The following is a 19,988-nucleotide window of genomic DNA, read 5'->3' as shown; positions in this document are numbered from 1 at the left end:
ATGTATGAGTTTTAAAAGATGCCAACCTGCATGTCAAAAACTGCAGACAAATGCGTTTTAAATGACTCTTGATTTTTCTTTTTTAATTTACATTTTATGCTTTTACAAAAAACATATTGTGAGAACAACAGTACTGCAAAGCCAGAACACTAGCAAAGATTCAGAACAACCATAAACTTTAAAATACAGACTGCTATTGCCAGTTTTTTTTTCCTTTCTTTTTTACACAGCTAACTGTGGAATATGATCCAGATAAAACACTCAAACACCACATATGTCAGTTCTTTCTAATGTGCAGGTTGCATGACTATCTGCATTGATTTATACAGTTCCTCCAAACTACAGTTTAAATACAGTATCAAAGACACAAAATACAACATCTGTCTGAAAGCAGGTTGCAATTGAGTAGCCTACGGTATAAAGAATATGCAACATGGTATGAGTGTATATACTGTATATAATACATGATATATATACACACACACGCACACACACACGCACGCGCACACTCACTCACACACACACACACACACAGTAGACAGTCAGAGTGATGACTACCAAGGCCCCGCAGACTTTTAAACCAAGCTGTCCTATTCACATTTAACAAGAATATCCAAAGAGGCCATGAAAAAGCAATCATAATACAAAATTCACTGAAAATATATATGCCATTATGAAGAGCTACCATGTTTTTTTTTGCAGTTTTTTTTCCATAGTTTTAAATAAAACATGTGGTCTGGGAAAAAAACTGGTACAACACAAAATGTACGCTGAAAAGGCATGACCTGTATAGAATCAAGAGATCTTTAAAAACATTGCACATAAAAAAGGTGTTAACAGAGAGAAAAGAGAGGGCATGCTCCACGACAGATCAGAGCTACGCTGTATGATCGACAAATAAGGCCTTGACAGAATGCATCATCAACTGAAGACATGCTCTTCACTTCACAGAACTATATGAACATGCAACTTTTAAAACAAACATAAAGGAGCTGAACAGATCCAGTCGTTTGATACCAAAAGCATTGTTCCTTTTGTTTCACAGATCAAAATGGGGTCCTCGCCTCTTTGATTCAACTTTCACTCACATTTTGAATAAAACTTAATGATACATTCGTTTGTTTTTGTTTTTTTGTTTTTTCTTTTTTTAAATCATATAATTCACCATTCCAAAGACAGAATTCAAACTTTCAAAACAACACCTGTCCATTTATTGCACACCATTGGTTCACAAAAATATTTGGGCACTTTTGCGTTTCGACAAACAGCAGCATTTCATTATAAAAATTTTTTCTTTTGAATACAAACACCGAACACAAATGATGAAAAGCACGACATACAAATGGAGACAACTCTTTTTAAATTCTCGACACTGTGCAACTAGAGTTAATAGGTCCATTTACTAAGGCTAGCCTCTTGAATGCACACCATCGTACAGTGTTTTAAGGGGCAATACAGCAAAACCCCTTTGCTATACAACGTGGACCGCTTCGAATGATTATCGCTTCCTTTTATAATGTGCAATTACTGATTGCCATGGCAAATCCCCAATGAGATAAAGAACATTTGGTCCTGTAGGAAAGCTTGATTTGAACCCAGATAAAAGGGCAAATGGCACAACTTTGTAAAAGTGACTGATAGGATGGCACTGGGTGACGCAAGCTCTTCTTAAGACAGCTCTCAGTGAATTTTTTTTCTGACGATCAGGACAACATCGCGTTCTGGATATCCGTGTCCTCATCACAGCGCTATTAATCTCTGCATTTACAATCAACCCTGCTTAAGGTTTTACATCCTGTTGCGTTAAATCTGAACTGCAGCACTACTTTCAGGAGGTGACAAAAGAAGTAGATTTCACCGAACAGAAATCAGTCAGTAGCATTCAATGCATATATTACCATGGGTGTCGTTTTCCTTTTTTTAAACCGTCAAACCCCCGGCAAAACTCGGATGAAAATATTTAAGAGGCTTAACATAAAATCAGATAAAGTAGAGATGCCCAACTGTGACTTGGTTAAATTGATCATTTATAATGTTTTAACTTTTACCTTACAATTTGTTTCTACACTCGTATTGGCCTCGCACCGAAAGACCAAATCTCCAAGGTGAATTGGTTTTGTCCAACCCCAACGGATTTCAGACTCCCAGGGGGCAGTAGCAAGAGACCAAACACTGCTGTGGATCTAACTGGTTAGACCTACAACCAATCCAGAGTGAAGGAACCTGCGACACCATAAGCAATCAAGAGGCAGAACTCATGTTGCACCAGGGTCTCGGGAAAAATGTAAACAGACAACATGCTGCCGACACATGTAGTAAGAAGTACAGTGAAGACACGTGTCTCCACATTGAGAGATTTAAGTGTTTTATTTGCTGTTTCAAAGTAAGTTCACTGTCTGGCTTATTCAATTCACTCGCGCCGAGTGCTCCTCTGTGCATTTCCAGAAATGTTTCTGTTCCCCGGCAGCTTTTGGCCTGTCCTCAACTCAAACCAGCCCTTTATGAGATAGCTGGTTCTGATTGATTTGAGAGGGTGTAGTGACTGGGAATCAGACTGAACTGATGTCTGGAATAAAAACAGACTTGGTGAAATGGTCTGACCGTCGGGCTACACCTTTATAACTTCTGAAGCAATATTCATCATTCACATAGACTCTTAAATATAATTGGCCGTCAGAAACAGCCGTTGCAATCTGTTTGCATCCTCACAAGGATAATACTCTTTAAAAGACAATCATTTTGTACCAAAGTGAAGCGACACTCCAACAGTCATGCAACATCCTAGAACATATGCAGTTTTGTACCTGCTGGGATATCAGTACAACCACAGTTTTTGATGTCAACAATACAAACCAATTTAAAAAAAAAAAAAAAAACAAGACAAAAAAAAAAAAGAAGACTATATAAGATGAACTTAACCAGCAAGGCGCAACTTCCACTTCCATGAAATGCTACATAACCCTATGAAGGAGCACATTTCAGAATATAACCTTCTCATGATATCTATGTTCTCTCTAAATTTGAATAAAATTTTACTTTATGTCATGTATTTATAAAAAAAATGCATCAGTGCTCATGAGAGTTTTTACAAAACTCTTATAGAGGGCCATTTGAGATACACGAGGTTTGACTTGATAACAGTGTAGTGTTTAAAAAAAAAAAAGGAAAAAGTAATAGATCAGTAAAGTCATATACTGCACAAACATATTTAGGGAATACTCTGTCAATATAGTTTCAAGTTTTTAACATTTAGAAATTAAATGTACTGATTAAGAAAAAAAAAAAAAGAATTATACACATACACACACACATCCATACACCTGACATATCATAATTCACAACACTCAACATACATTGCATTCAAATAGTAAAACTACAGTACAAGCTATTGCAGTATAGACAATATTGACATGTAATTGTTTGCCTGTAGTGACGGCACTGAAGGAATAGTCGCTGCCCATACAAACTAGCATCAACACCTAAAAAGGAAACAAGGTTTTTCGTGTATTTTTTTCAGCTCAGTCTGTGAAGACGCTGTTGGCAAAGTTGAGATAGCTTCATCCTCTACAAGTTGCTTGATAAAATGGGATCTCTCAGGCACTTTCCAAAGTGGGAGAAGGCTTGGATTCAGCATAACCTCACATTGGCTGAGACAGAAACAAAAGCAATTGCAGGAGGCATTCAGGTCATATGGGAAGAAAAATGACCTGCTGGTTTGTAATGATTGCGCTGAACTTCTTAATTTTTTTTTTTTTTGTTCTTTGTCGCAGGACAACAATAGCATGATTGCAAATTGGACAAAAAAAAATCACAATTCATTTTCGTTGGGACTCACTGCACGGCATTAACTGTGCCGCGTGTGGGGGAACATCATCAAGGCTCTTCGGAAAACTGAATTCTGGGCATCCGGGAGGATTCGTGCGACGACGTTACGACAGATGTCCACATCCCCGCTTTTGGTCATCATAGCGTGTCAACAGATATTCCCATATGACATGACTGCAAAGTAAGACATAACAGGCAAGACTTGAATCACTCTATATTAATGGAAGCCAGCTCCTTGGGCTGGGTATGTTGCTGCTGCTGCTGCTGCTGCTGCTGCTGTGGCGCCTGCTGCTGCGGCAGCTGCTCTTCTTCAAACACCTCTGGGGAACTACCTCCTATGCTGTTGTCCATCTTGGCCTCCTCTGTCATGGCTGCCGTGTCATCGGCATCCGACTTGAGGGAGGCGGGAGCTTCCAGGGGATCCAGGGAATCAGGTGAAAGGAAGCCAATGGAACTCTCGCAATTCTGGGTAGAGGAAGAAACCTGGGATATGACAGGCATCTGGACTGAGGAGGAGGACGAGGCGGCAGTGGTAGTAGAGGTGGAGGTGCTGCCCAGATAGACGGGATGATGTTTGGACTCTTCCAGCTCATACTGGACTCCCAGCGCCTCCTCCTCCTCCTGCACCTGGCTCAGGTAGTCGGGCACGAGGAAATCACTATAAAGATGGAGAGATTCTACTGAGCTTGCGGGGCTTTTGCTTGCTGCCATGACACAGATCATTAGGTCACAGATGACATTTGATTCACCTCAGTACAGACAAAATGTGTCACGACCAGAAAGGACGTTAAACTTGACTGAGAAATTGAACAGACCTTTTCTATGCAAAACATAAACAACCAACATTTTGATGTGAGAAAGTAATCCCATTTCGACAACAAAAATAATTTGGATGGGCACAAGTCATTTGTAGCCTAACAAATGGGCTTAAAACATTTCTTATCAAATAGCACGGGTCCGAGATGTTTTACTTCAACATAAACAGAGGTTTCGCTTCTCGAGTAGTTATGTTCCAGTAATATTTAGCTGTAACATCTGCAGAAATTGATACGGTGTAATTAATACACTAATATTTCCCCCCAATTGCCCCTTGGGGATTAATAAAGTTTATTCTGATTCTAATATTATAAATTGATTTTTTTAAATGGACACTGGATTTTAATGAATGCTAAAATGCTGTAGCAGAGCATTAGCTATTTGAGGGAAATTTAGGATATGTCAATTTCTGACCAATCCTTACAAAAATGAATGAAAAAAATAAACTTTTGCTATCGACTGTCGTACAAGTCACAGGTATCTTAATGCAAGCATAGGATGTCATGTTAATTTGATGAGAGAATCGCCAAGACTGATTCAAAAGGGTTTATAGCAGCCGTGTGCAGCAAACATGGGGTCGGACGTGTGTTTTATACATGATGTGTAATGAGTCCGTTGCCATTCTTTGCAGAGGTTTTTGTTTTGCTGAGTGGTCTTTCCTCAGTAATGTTATTGAGGAATATTGCAGAGCCTAATTCACAAAACACACCCTCTGAATAAAAAAAAAACAAAAAAAAAAACAGGAAGATTGTTCACACCTAATCCAGTTCGCAGAGGTGTCAGGGGATTTTCTGCATCCCGCACACTCTGTTCCTCATGACAAGCTATAAAATTTGAAGGACATAAGCATGTATTCTGAGGTGGAAAGTTTTTTTTGGTGTTTTTCCTTTTCTTGGTCAATTCAAAACAACAAATTACACCGTAAAAGTGTTTTGAAACTTTCATTCAGACTGTGACCTTGACAGTAAACACTGCATTAGGGTACAGTGCCTGGCAGCTTAACATGAATTGTCACAGTGCGTACTAAAGAGAGCAGGATCGAGTTAAAGTGCCCTGGCCAACTGCTGGATCTGAAAATCCACCTCAAAAAAAAAAAAGAGAAAAATACAAAGAGATTAATATATCATTTTATGTGAAGACTGAGGATGGGAATTAAGAGTCTGACTGGATCTGCAGAGAATTTTCCACATAGTTATGCTCTTAGGCAGAGACTCTCAACTATAAAATTCTTAAGAGGTCAATGGTCCGTTTAAGTTCTGTCGACCTATGAGGGTCTGAGCTGATTAGGAAGTGGAAAGTTCTGCAAAATAAAACACACGTCCTGACCTTATAAAGCCACTGTGATCTTACGTTTCACTAGGCTTTGTGGGCTGGGCTGTAGATAAAAACAAAACGCATCTCCCAAGTTTGGCTAAAATCCATCCATATGAGGGTAAAAACATGTGAGAAAATGAATTAAGTCGTGCTCATGGCTGCTGTATAAGCAATGCAAAAGGATGCTTTCAAATTTTAAACGTGCAACCTATTATGTTGTGATGGATCAGTGATAAAAGAAATTATAGGATATATGACACCTTTAAAAATGTTTCTTGGTTATTTATTTATTTTTTTTTAATCATGGGCCCTATTTACAAATAGTTTGGGGTCTAAACAAAAAATAAGGGTAAAGATATGTTGGAAATTGTTTGACACAAAGTAACAAAAAAGGGTTACTTGTCTCAAACATGCATCACCTAAAACAGTTTATGGCTGGAGAGAGGTTGACAACTTAAAGGTAAAAATCACAGAGATAGACCTTAAGGTTTATGTTTAGGTCCCAGCAGGTTTGTACACTAAACTTGTTTTTTAGTGTTCCAGTGTTTGGTCAACATAACTAATTGAAATGATACTGACAACTTATGTTTACGTTGTTCCTCTATTCTAGTAGCAGCATATTTTTTTGTATGTAGGGTACTTTGCTTATTGAGTTCTAGTTTTCTGGCACTTATTTAAAATTCAAGTCTTTAAAAATAAAGAGTACAAATGGGAGTGACTCTCAGCCATTTGATAAAGAGCGATTACCAACAACTTTATGGGCACGACTACTCACACACACATTTGAGCACATATGCACAAATTCTAGAAAAAAAAAAAATCCAAATACACAATCCCTAAACAACACAATTAGATTTAACTGAGAGCTGTTCTACCATTCCAGCTGTTCCTATGTCGGCTACCGGCTTAGTTACAGTACGTTGGCCTGCCCAATTCCATCTGCATGCATTTTTATACAAACAGCAAGGTCTAACAGAGAAACAATATCCCTGACTTGAAAAGGCTCTGTGTAGAAGGGACATCTGAAAGCAACATCAACATTGGGCCTCAAGCAAAACCACATTTGGCTCAAAAGATGCAAAGTAATCCCCTTGGCCTGTGCCAAGGTGAGCCCACAGACTTACCACTCACCTGCTGAGGCAGCCCCTGCACCCTCAGACACCCCAAATTAAGGTCTGTTGCTGGGTTCAAACTCTCCCCCAGTACATAAACAGCTGGGACTAAAACAAAAGCTTTGCGGTACATAGAGCACAGATTAACCCCAGTACCAGCACTGGGCTGGTTTACATTGCAGTATTTTCCAGAGTCTGCCTTTGGGGGTAAGTGTTGGGATCATCCAACCCTCAGCATCTCAGCAGGGGCTGACCTCAGAAAATATCCAGCTGAATTGCCACCAGCACCACATGGGCGGTCTCTGGACACAAAGCGGTTTGAAACATTTGCGTAAGGATGGAAAAGGATGCAAAGGGTCACCAGATGTTTCAGTACTATGTGAGGGTCAAGAAGAAATCCCACTGAGAGAGATCTGGGGAAGCTCACAAAAGACAGTCTTATGCCTTCACTAACCAGCAGTACAGGTCAAGGACAAGATTGTTTTGATATTCTGCATGACCTGCTGGGGAGATGGAGTGCTAACACTGGGGTCACAGATGTGCAATACAAGGTTTAGGTCCAACCCCTGGAGTGGCAAACAGGCAGCTGTTGTTACCCAGGTGGAAACTCAGATGTGCGAAGGGAGGACGGCTACTACAGTAGTTAGGCATGGTCCAACAATTCAAACAAGGCAACTGCCAATGTTCCCCACAAATGCAAAACTGGATGCAGGGGTGAACCAATGCAAGGAAGCATATTAGTGCCATCTTGGGGTCTTCTCTAGCAAAATGTTAAACAAACTGAAATCAAACAAAGAAGAAATTGACTCAACTGAAGAAAAGTTGGTAACGGGAAACTGTCATTGATCCCTTGTGATTATAGTCCGTGATTAGGCATCATTTAAGAGAACTGGGCCTCACTCCACCAGTCCTATGCCAGACCCACTTGCTCACGAAAGCTTTGGGGAGGTTTCACTTCAGGAGTCCATCTTGCCATAAATCACCACTGAAAAGCCTGGTGGTGTCACCTTGGCTATGAACTGTCAAAGCCCTTGAAAGTTATCTTATGGGGAATGCCATGCAATCAAATCACCTGGAGGCATGGTGTCATTCCAGATGACCAGTTTAGCCTTTGCCCTCTGATTCCAGAGTGATCAAACATGTCTTGAACACACCTTGGACAATGCAGAGGCTGCTCAGTGCTCTCAATTTGTCAAGCACATTCTGTGTGCCTGAGGGATTTGCTCCTCTCTGAGAAATTCTCCAGGAGGGTTGTCCGAACTGGCTGGATCTGCTGGGCAGTCCTTTTGGGATTGTCATGACATACCATTAGCAACAACGATCAACAATCATAAAAGAACAAATCTAGCTAAAACGACGTAACGGAAGACTAATTAACTGTGAATCATTATGCATTCTAATCAAATCACATGGAAAAACTCTCAATCTAATGAATGTGGCATAATACCCATCCTTGTCCATCATCACCTCAAGGCATAAATAACAACAGGTGTGATATGTACCACTGTCTCCATCATGTAAATAATTTACCTCAGTGATTATTTTTTTTGCTGTGAACATTTGTATATTCTAAGGGAATGTGGGGCACAATAAATTGGAAAGGACCGACTATTGGTATTTATTTAGAGTAAATATGGTTTTGATCTAAATTCATGTTGCTTTTAGGCTATTATAAACTGTCTAATTTTGATGCTCAGATGAAAGTGGAAGCAGTGATGGGACTTTAAAAATGAAAGTAATAATAATTGGTTATAAAGCCTGGTGGTATTATTTTGTGACTATTTGTGGATGCCTGTAAATGAGCAAATATTATTCTGTACATTAACTTTTAATCCCCAAAAGAATAGAAAACAGGGCACATGATTAAAAACATCAAAATAACTCTAGTTGGGAAAGACACTATCAATATCATTGAAAATTCTCAACAAACAGAGTAAAAAAAATCTGAAAGACAAGAATTACAGAGTGAAATATAAACAATATTATATTAATGATAAATGTAGCACAAGAGACAACAAAAGTCCACCATGAACAACACAGCCTGATCATTTAGTACAATTAAATTGTTATATACTCAAAAGCAATTCTTCAGAATTCAAGTCAAGTAATAGAAATACGTTCAAATGAACCTCAGAAATTAGAAGTTTAACTATTTCTGATCCAGGTGAGACTTGAGTAAATAATGGGGGTCAACACCCCTGGACTCCTCACCTGCTCTGGAAGTAGTTTGCTAGTTCAGATGCCTCATGGTTCAGACTCCTCAGGTGTACAATTAAATTGCCAGAGTTGGTGAACATGGCGCCACACGTTTTGCACTCGTAAATCCGCGGCTTGCGGATTATGTGTCGGGAGACCCTCATGTGGTGCTTATATTCACCGAAGGACGTGAATGTGGCACTACAAATCTGGCACCGGAAACAGCGTTTACCTTCGTGCTTCAGCCGATGCATCTTTAGGGAGTAGGCCCGTGTGAACTTTTTCCCACAGCGGTCACACTGGAAAGGCTTAATGCCTGGTGGAATACAGGACAAGAAAAATGAGAAGGTTGAAGCAGAAGAAAATCTTAGCTTAACTTGCACACTGACATTGCTCTGATCTGCATGAACCATAGAGACAAACCAAATGCCAAACTTTCTGAGACTTCTCATGGTCAGATGATGATGCTCTCCAAAAGAATCATTGTTCATTTTGCCACAGGTTTTACTTATGCAGAGTGCAAAAATAGCTGGTAATTTGTGACTTCACCTTCACCCAAAATGTGCAATCTATCATGTTAAAATGGAAAGTTATCAGGATGATCTTTTTTTAAAAAAAACAAACAAATTTTTAAGCAACTCTAAACATTGCCCATCTAATCATAAATAACAGGAAGGTGTGGCCTTTTTGACCTAGAAAACTAGCCAACTTGATCTGCAGTGACTGTAAAGCTGCACTGACAACTTTCAATTATAATATTCAACTACAAAAAAAGACTTTCAAAATGATTGGAAATACTATGTGCCTCTGCTTCTATGGAGTCACAGAGGCCTGGAGAATGGTGGTCTGGCAAATATCATACAGTGTCTGCCTCATTTAAAAATGGAATGATAATTTTTGACAATAGTGTCCAAAATTAAGACGAGTTTGATTTTAGAGGGACGATGGGGGGGGGGAAATCAAACTGACCGGGTTTATGCAGTCATACTCATCTGCGAGCGTGCCTAACATTTTTTTGTCTTTTACATATAAAGGCGCTTGTCGCTCTTCTTTGTTTGAACACTTTTCCACAGGAAACAATGCCGGTAGGATAATGAATGGCTTGGACAAAGGGTGGGTGTTTTGTTTTAGCCTTCGAACACTGAAGCAAAGCGACGGTTTATCAGGGCCAAAAGCACTAACTAATCCAACCCCAGGAAATATTCTTCTAGGTTTTTAAAATCACAAATTTAGAGCATCTGCGTAGAACTATATGCTTGTACACAAGGCCTCGGGGGAATGAAGTGACATGGGTTTTTGTGGATCTTTTTCTGCTGCTGTCCCATGATATACTGCATGCAGGCAACAAGCTCTTTATCAGCACTTCCTGGGACAGACCTGAATTTGATGGTGAAGACCAGGGGAGATATCCACTAATATTTGTGCAATTATTCTCACTTTTTTCCAAATTTGAGTGTTTCCGATTGGCTTAAACATTTTCTACATATCACAGTAACCAGGAACTCTGAGAAAGATTTTGGGTACTGAAAATAATCAAAAACACAAGAGGACCACATTCAACTATTGCATATCTTGGGGACTTTCATTATTATGACCAGACTTGGCATTCTTTTCACTCTTAACACAATAACTCCCATTGTGTTATTTGATTTAAATTCCAAATTCTAAATTCAGTCAGCCTTTCCCATTTCTACTGTTATCCTGTGAGCGGCCTCAGTTCCTCTTTAAAATTAATCATCTGTTAATACTGTTTTCTTTCCCCCATCAACCACGAAAGGTCTGCGCCCATAAATTTCCACTTGTAGCCCAATTTGTTTCTAAAATTCACAAAATTACTCGTTTGGCCCGAGAAAGTTATTATTTTGCACCGTCCCCTTTAGGTCCCCAGGTAACAGTCAATGGAACTTTAGATGGAATCTATTATCTGCAAAGCTAACCAGTATTGTTAAATGCTCGACAAAAACTGTCCAAGCAAACTACAATTTTTCTTCAATTTTCACTTACCTACGATACCGTGTTAGTTACCTAAACCCAAATGTAGATGACTCATCAGCTCTGACTCACCTATTGAATGAACTCTGTAACTAGCTAAAAATGTGATATTCTATGCTGCTTTCCAAAAGGTCAAACATGGTAAAGCCATGATGGACTTTCGAACTTCCCATCGTGAAACCTACCGGAGTGTATGAGCATATGCTGCTTCAGGTTTTGTATGCGAGTAAATCGGACTCCGCACGTTGGACACTGAAAAGGCCTGTCCGGGCCGTTGGTGCCGGGCCGTGACGAAGGGCTGATATAGAGGTGGTATGGATACTGAATACCTTCTAGCCTGAAACACAGGGGAGAGGACATAAAAAATTAGCAGATGCTAAGCCTTCAAACATTGCTGCAGTTAAATATAGGATGTTCCAAGATAAATACTTCAACAAGGTTGTTAGGAAATAAAGTTAAAATCAATGGTTGTTTAAAACATGTAATAACCGAGTGTGATATATGCTCGGTTGTTTCATCTCTGTTTCTCGTGAACACATACCCTCAGAATATGCCACAAGTATGCCTTACATAACCACATATCATGTCTTTGCCATTTTGATTACATTCTATTTATCACTATAACAGGTTGGAGCCAACTCCTCGCGACATAGTTTATGTCTATCTATACTTTATTGCTTGTGACTTGTCTTGCTGCAAGTCAAAACAAATCGCAGTACCTTTCATCATCCTCTGCATGTCCTCCAGCGTTTGAGGTGCTCTGCATCGATGGCAAGCCCTCAGACACTCCCTCATCCATTGACCCTGAGACAGGCACAACACAAATCCAATCGAGCAACTGTCTTCTTCATTTCTGACTGACGGCTAAAAGCAGGCAATTCTAATCCCCAGTACGATTGCAACAGTGTGAATTGATTGCGCTGGATGGGAGGCACACTGTGCTATTCAACAGCTTAGGAACAAATGACAAATGTTTCCATTTTCAGTTTACCCTCGGTTGGACAGAAAATCCTTTAAAACAACATTTGGACCACTGGACAATAAAACTTTCCACTCAGACTAGAACATAAATCTCGGGTAAATTGTGTTTTATTCACTGACACTACTGTTTAAGTCAAGTAATAGAGCAGGCATGAAGTGATATTCAATGAAAAGATGACGACAAGGTCTAACCGCTATGGAAAATGTAAGGATATATTTACATTATCCAACAGGTCAATGCCCATTTAAGGACTAAAAAAATTGCAGGTAAGTTTGACAAAGGGGTGAAAATAATATCTGTGATGCATATAAAAACATCTACAATGACAGTTCAAGAAAATCAACAATTCTGTCAAAGGGACACAACAAATTAAAATTCTCATTAGGGAATTTTTGGTTACATGCGATGTATCATGCTACGTTTGCTTTGTCAAGGTGCACCGAACACAAAAGATATAGCGCATTAGACATAGATATATGGACCGACTGCAAGACATCTAAAATTTCACAGCACATCAAGCATGTAGGATTAATTTGAAAGTACAGGCCCACCTATAGAAGATGACTGTGGACTGATGAGGAGATCCTCCTGGGCCTGCTCACTTCCTGGTACAGTCTGTTGGTCACTCAGCGAGCTCTGGGAGGCACTGACTGGCTGGGAGGACGCCTCTTGGACTTCCTCGTCACTGAGACGCTCCACCTTCACCCTCACATCTTCTTCCTCCGCCGGCACTGGTGGCGACACCACCTTGGAGCTTTCACACGTCAGGAATTCGCTGAGCCGACGGCTCACCACCACCTCCGACGTCCCAGTTGCTCCCTGCTCGAGGCAACGGGGACTCTCCGGGAGCTTTGATTTGTCTGAGTGAAATCTCCGATCAATACCAAAAGGGAAAGTCCAGGGGAAGGCAAGGGAGGACTCCACAGGCTGTGCCGTGCTGTCGGAGAACGAGGGAGAAGGATTGGGGATCTGGGGGGAGTTAGTGACCATTTGGGTAGTGCATTTCAGTGGACTCTCGGGTGACGCCATTGTCACAAAGCTCTTCCGTTTCCGTCGGGATTCCCGGCAAATGGGAACGTTTCTCTCCATGATGCTGCAGTCGGACGACACGGGGGACACGCTCCCGTCCAGTGGTGTTAGGGCACAGTTTGATGAGGCGCTCTCCGGGGCTGATTCGTGGGGTTTCTCTGGTGCCAATGTGTTGTTACTGTTGTTACCTGGGCCCCACAAAATGCTGGACTTCATGAATTCTGAACATGTACTAGCCACAGCAAACATCTGCATGTAACTGGCAGCTGCCAGGACATCTATAATATTCTCTGTGCTGATGGAGAGAGTTGATGTGTAGGCATATTCCAACAGCGGAGCAAAGCCGCTGACCGTGACGTGGTGAAGGTCCAACACGAACTTGTCCTCCTCCTCCGGTCGGCCCACCAGTTTGGTGCGGAAGAACTCACTGCAGCAGGCCAAGACCACTTTATGGGCCAGGAAAAGTTTGTCTTGCACCCGGATGGTGACGTCACATAAGTGACCCTCGTTGCGCAAAGCATTGAGTTTCTCCAGCATCTCCTGGCTGTGGGAGTTGGAACTGTGGGTGAAGGTTTTGACCCCCATGTTGATGTCAGATTCTGACAGCACAGGAAATGCTCCCTACAAAAAAGACAAGAAAGATTAACTCCTGTTGTGTTACGTACAGAAAAATCACAATGCTCTCTTCATTATTTTCCTACAATAAACATGGCGCCCTCTGTGGCAGACGTGTTTGCTCACTCAGTTGCATGCCGGCCAAATGCACTGTGGACAGCATATTAAAATTTTCATTGTGCGGGGAAATACATTTTCATATACATATGACAATAAATGCTTTGAATTGAATTAAAGATCATCACAGTGAGGCTATTTGTTTTACGTGCAGAAAAAGATTGTTTTAACCACTAATGGACAACAGGAATGGAAAAGGAATTACTGAAACTTTACAGTATTCATGAGCTAACTTGTGAACTGATTCTATTATCTGTGCCATTTAACAGGTTGGTGTAATTATCAGCATGTTGTAGACACAGAAAGCCCTGTTTTTTGGTTTGCCTCCACTAGGTCCTTTATTTAACTTTTCTTTTCAAAGTCTACTTGTATTCTCACCTGTGGTGAACTGAACGGACGTTCACTCAGTTCTGTTGTGGCTTTTGCGGAGGCCAGTTGGTTCAGCTGTGGGTACGACTTTCACAACAGTTGTTGTGGTTCAGGTCTGGCCAAAAAGCCATCAGGGCCGAATAAGGCTGGTATCAGAGGGCCTTTCATATCAGTCGAATTCATTGAACATCATTAGATAAAATTCCGCGAATGTCCGTTGCTGGCTTCTGGCGAATCCACTCCACCACGCTGACAAAACTGAGACTATGTTGTTTTTCCATCAAAAGGAAGTTGTCAGCGTTCTCCCGTCTGATTGTATCTGCACACGGAATCCGCTTTGAATTTGAGGCTTCTTATGAATACCTAGGCATCATAATTACTGAGAGCCTTTCTTTTCAAACCCTGTATTGGCAGGCATCTAAAGAAAATGAAACTAAAATTGGGGCTCCTCTTTTGAACTGAATGTGTTTTCTCATTTCCAGGAAACCGGCTGCCGCTGCCCCCATCTTTCCTCTTCTTGATTACGGGGATATTATCTATATGAATGCTTCTGCTCACAGACTATTACACACCATTAAGAGCATTGCAATTTGTACCCACTGGTCGAGTGGACATCATTATCCATGCCCAAACTGTTACATTTGCATAATTTTATTTATAAATCCCAAACTTGGACAGCTACACATATATTTATCCCTGTACTTTCAGTCTGAAAGTGGCTTGGAAAAACAAAACAAACAAAAAAGAAAAACAAATTTTTCTAGATTGCTAATTCAGTGCTGAACATACAACAGCAGGCTGTCCAGCTCAAGTCTTGTGGGGGATTTAAATTTCTTTTAGGGACATGACAAATGACCCACTATTGTACTTATTTTTACGTTCTCCTTTATTAATTTTTATACTTCCTTGACTGATGCATGTATTCAAAATTGTATCCTGTTCCAGAGCAAATTTTTGAGGAACAAGTTGCTCTTGAGAACAAGATCTTTTGCTTTGATGAGATGTCATTAAAAAACAAACAAGCATACATATATGAAGAAATAGCCATAAATCCCAACGTGCCCTGTGAGCTGAACATTCTGGTTTCCTTAGTTTTATCTACCTAGACCCATTTTTCCTCATTGCATGGTGCTTCTGTTGCATCACATGGCATAAGAGCTGTTTATTTAGAGCACATGCCGGTATCAACTAGTGTATTGAGCCCATATGATGTTTTCTTTTTTGGATTCCTGCAACCAACTTATAATTCTGCTTTCTTCTTTATTTGCATTCGAAATCACTGAAATCAAAGAGGTGTATGTCTGAATCAATTTTCATTGTTCAATATCTAAAAATTTCTTTATGTTGACAGACTACATAATTAAACTAAATCCAGAAATCCAAGCACTGCTTGTGACACCATCTCTAAGTCACTTGGAAACACTGCTTGCAAAAAATAATGTCAGCGTATTAGCGCAGGGCACCGCGGTGATGAGCACAAGATTAAATGCATTGTGAAAAAGAGTGGGTACTGGTAGACAAGGCAAGTTAATGGGGGGTGGGGAGCGAGTTAAGGGGCATAGAGGACAAAATGCCAAGTTATGTAAGAACAATCAAAGCAGAAGGCGCAGCGATGCAAGCCAGACCCATGTGGAGGCCAGTGCACAACAGGATGCTCAGCAGCTGTCTGTGAGACATGTGGATTCTCTGAGGCATGAAATTTTCCATCAAACAAAAGCTTAAGTGAAGGGGGCTCGCGCAGGGAGAGTTCACTCGCCTTCGCACATACACAGACCAAAGGAAAAAACTCCTGGGCTACATTGGCCCAGTAAACGCAAACTGAATTATAGACTTGGACCTTAGAGGTGCAACAGGAGAGTTCCTCGCCTGCACCACCAAATAGAAAAAGGCTCTGTGAGGGCATTTTGTCAAAGCTAAAATGTCTCCTGTAGGAGAATCATTTAGTTACATGATCTTTCAGAGGATCTTTCTGCAAATAAAGGAACATTCTTTCCTTCACTACCTGAAGCCGGGACAATAAAAATGAAATAAATAAATAAAAATCAAGTACAGCAAGGTCTGCTTTTACACAAAACTTTGAACAAGCAGATCTTCTGTAACTTTACAAGCACATGGGGATCTTGCTGTGAAGACGGTACAGCAAATAGTTTGTTATATTGTTTCCCAAGAGTGACTGAGTTTTGATTTATATTTTCGTCTAAAATAATCTTGAGTGGGACAGCCAGCATCTTGAATGAAAAGATGAAATAAAAATAAAAAATTCAGCGGATAAAGATATTTGACGGTATTACGAGAGGGGAAGAAAAACACTTCCTAAGCTTCCCACACTTGTTGTTTTGGCTTAACATACAATAACAACAGGCCTCTGAATTTGCAGTAGACGTCGAAGGAGATTTTTCCTTCAGTGGACAACAATTTAGAAAGCCCTGACGAAGTAGTGAAGTTTTGTCTTCTCCTCCTTTTAAAGCGAGGAACAGCAGGTCACAAATATTTGAGATGGGGCACAGGAGGCGTATCCTGGCTCTTTCACTGTGTTTATGTTACATCATGTACTCACAAGTGACCGGAGAGCTAAGGCAGATGTCGACGGGGTAGTAGTGACAAAAAGCCGGACAGACAAAGTGCATGAAAAAAAGGTTGGGGCTGGGCAAACGTCAACAAACAAGTGGGAAATATTTTCAAAACAATTTAGCTAAGACGAGCTAAATGTCAAGCTAAGACATCATATCCTCCAGCAGAAGAAGAGTACATCCGGCATAAGCTGTCAAAATAAGACGCATGTAAGTTTTGGTAATGGCATAACTGGCAAGCAGTTGTGAGTGAGAGTAAACTAGCAAAGGCTAGTCTTTAGCAAAAGCTTGCCTTCCAAAACCCTCTATATTCTAAGATGTGCATAAATCTGTCATAAGTCTCACGCTTACATAGAGGACTAGCCACCTGGAATAACCTCATTAGATATTCAAATGACGGGAGATGACAAGAATGGATGACATGTTAACTCACAATGAAATAAAAAAAACTTAAAAGACAGGGTTGTATTGTAATATAGAATTTACATAATCATCCTCTAAAACATGACCATTCTCTTAGTCACAATAGACGGTGTATAAATGTTGATCTTTTAGTTTTGCTTTACAACATAATCAATCCACTATATAATAGTTTTTTTACCGTAACAAACACGCATGGGGGTTCTTTCAATCGATTTTTTTTATAAAGCTACTTCATAATTACTTCATTAGTGATTTGGACCCAAACACACTCCTTAATTGAGAGGAAAGGCAGTTTGGTTCAATCCCTGGTAAAATACAGACGGATGTCCAATAAACAATTGGCAAGAACCCATTATATGAAAACAAGCTGACTAAAAACTACTAAAAGGTAGTTGACATGTAATGAAACATATGCTTCGAAAAAAAAATAGTTCAACTATTAAGATCTGCGCTAGAGAAGCTGCGTAATGGAAATTGGGATAGACGATACTGAGCATTTCGTGCTTTTATTGTGAAGGCGATTATGCGAACCTCCTGTTTGACCGTGGATAACCCCGTTCACTTCGACGCAGCTACCGATACACATTAGCTAACTCTCGTTAGCCTGGGAGCTACCGCTAGCAAACACGACGCCCCCCTCAAACCCCCAACAGTTAGTTCCGTCACTTTCTCCAATGCTTCGACAGCAAAGTGGTCAGTAACAGCCCCCACACGGCGGGACCGCCGCGGTGAAACGGGGCGCACGGAGGAACTGTACCTTCTAGGAGGAGGCCTGCGATAACAGCTGGGCCTCGGGATGCGAACAGTTCGGCTGACAAAAAAGAAGCAGCGCCAGTCGGGAGACAGCGATGAGCCCTGCCGCTTCACCCAGCTACTTACTCACATTCCCCGCGCTTGTCAGGCGGTTGCCAGCACTGCCAACAACCGCGACTCGCAACTTTGGTGAACCCCGGAGTGAATTCACATTCCAACGGCCGAGTGTTAAAAGTTTTTAGGTGCTGTGATTCCTTTGTGCTCGCTGGTGTCCTTACGGCGCTCTGTTTCTGTGCCCACAATGCAACGCGCATCTGTCACCGTAAGATACTGGAAGAAACAGGAAGTCTCGGTTACGACGGAAGCGCGCGGCCCCGAGTCCGACGCCGCTGAGGAATTTCCTCACGTGACCGAACGCGCATTGATTAGCGACCCCCCCATCACTTTCCTATTTGTATAATCTCGTTCAAAGTTTATTTAACCAGGTAGGTATTAGATCTCTTCATACCAAGCTGACATCATTTAACGCTATCTATTAAAAAAACACAACAGAAACAGAATTGCTGTGTATATTTATCAATATCTTTTGGGCACTTTACAAAGTATTTGAATAATTAGCTAACTAGTTAGCACACAGATGCCTTGACAATCAGACATTGCGGAAGTGCCTCACACAGGGTGCAACAACAAAAAGAAAGAAATACTTTTTCTGATACAGTAAAGAAGATGAGAATATCTGTGAATATTTATCGATATTCATTGATATTACTTTGGCATTTTACAGAGTATTTGAATTATTAGTTAGCGAGCACCAAGGGGACAACAACAATTAAGAAAAGATGAAAATTTCTATTACGATTAATTAAAAAAAAAAAAAGAAATTCAGTCCATATCCACATTTTTTGTTATTTTGCAGAGTATTTGAGCTTTGTATAAAATATAGAGTCCTCGTATAGGGGGCAAAAAAGAGGCTCTCTGTGCATAGTTATTGTTCCTTTTTTAGCATTTTACTACGTTTTTGAATAAGTAGCAATGTACATAACCAAATAGAGCCCTTTATAATCAGACATCACAAAAGTTACAGGGTACAACACATCCATGTACTCATGAAGTGGAAATAAATCAGTGGTAAACAGAAATTGAAAAGTCAAAGACAGTCCTATAGATTCTAGGATGGTCTCCAAACATCGGTAGTCAAGAGAGATAGAGATTAAGAGAGAGAGAAAGAGATCTGCTCAGGAGAAATGCAGTCTTCATGACCTTCCATTTCACAACCAAGGTTTGGGAACATGAAGCAGGTCCTGATGTGACGCGCTGTATGAAATTCTCGTTTGATAAATTGGTTGCCCTTCACGGTGAGGGCAGTTACTCGATTACACAAAGTTTGATCGCAAGACAAGACAGGAAAAAGAGATTTTAATTTGACCACCAGGCAATAGCTTGAATCTTACACCAGAAATGATAAATGTGGATGCAGAACTTTGGGTCTTCTTGAGTGGTTTGGGTTGCTGGAAATAAAAATGTGGATCAATGTAAAGTTTTCATTGTCACATTGGGATACAACAGAATTACTTTTGCCATAGTGACCCAATCTTGCAGAATTTCAAATAAATGTATCCGATTACAAAATGTAAAATAACAAATTCATATTCTCGCCATGATTTCTTATGAACACACGGTGTCTCCTATTTCAACATGAAGACCCCTCCTGCGTTGCTTCATGTCTCTCCATCATACCTGTGTCAGCTGAATAGAGGAATGGGTTTAGTTGTGAAAATATTGGTTATGTCAGAAATATTTCCATAGCCTGTTTCCAAAAATCAATTTTCTAGGGATTTGATAAAAATAAATGACCCCTGCAGTAAATAAATTAAT

General features: G+C 40.5%; 1 protein-coding gene across 5 annotated transcripts; it reads right to left on the bottom strand.

Moving 5' to 3' along the window:
- Positions 1-55: 55 nt before the first annotated feature.
- On the bottom strand, positions 56-18,426 carry LOC147235329 (zinc finger and BTB domain-containing protein 44-like). Of its 5 annotated transcripts, none has more exons than XM_086142866.1 (8): positions 14,377-18,425; positions 13,968-14,031; positions 12,789-13,887; positions 11,975-12,059; positions 11,441-11,592; positions 9,279-9,579; positions 4,158-4,483; positions 56-3,999 (listed from the first exon to the last, which is right to left on the bottom strand). In XM_086142866.1, the coding sequence occupies exons 2-8, from the start codon at positions 13,974-13,976 to the stop codon at positions 3,974-3,976; spliced, it is 1,998 nt and encodes a 665-aa protein (XP_085998992.1). In that variant the 5' UTR covers positions 13,977-14,031; positions 14,377-18,425; the 3' UTR covers positions 56-3,973. The 5 variants fall into 5 exon arrangements, with proteins under 5 accessions (XP_085998992.1, XP_085998971.1, XP_085998977.1 ...); XM_086142845.1 differs by having other exon boundaries at positions 56-4,483; positions 14,377-14,686; positions 18,118-18,425; XM_086142875.1 differs by lacking the exons at positions 56-3,999; positions 4,158-4,483 and adding an exon at positions 7,983-8,350 and having other exon boundaries at positions 14,377-18,426.
- Between the last annotated feature and the right edge of the window lie 1,562 nt (positions 18,427-19,988).

This window comes from Fistularia commersonii, chromosome 3, assembly GCF_037954325.1.
Source record: "Fistularia commersonii isolate RoL2024-O1a breed Wild chromosome 3, RoL_Fcom_v1.0, whole genome shotgun sequence".
NCBI lineage: Eukaryota > Metazoa > Chordata > Actinopteri > Syngnathiformes > Fistulariidae > Fistularia > Fistularia commersonii.
The sequence above is the reverse complement of the archived record's forward strand: the minus strand, read 5'-3'. Positions and strand labels throughout refer to the sequence as shown.

Excerpts from the sequence above, each read along its gene's own strand:
- LOC147235329 (XM_086142845.1), bottom strand. Across the intron at positions 12,060-12,788 it reads TCCACAGTCATCTTCTATAG|GGTCAATGGATGAGGGAGTG; the intron begins GTGGGCCTGTAC and ends TGCCTGTCTCAG. Across the intron at positions 11,593-11,974 it reads CATGCAGAGGATGATGAAAG|GCTAGAAGGTATTCAGTATC; the intron begins GTACTGCGATTT and ends CCTGTGTTTCAG.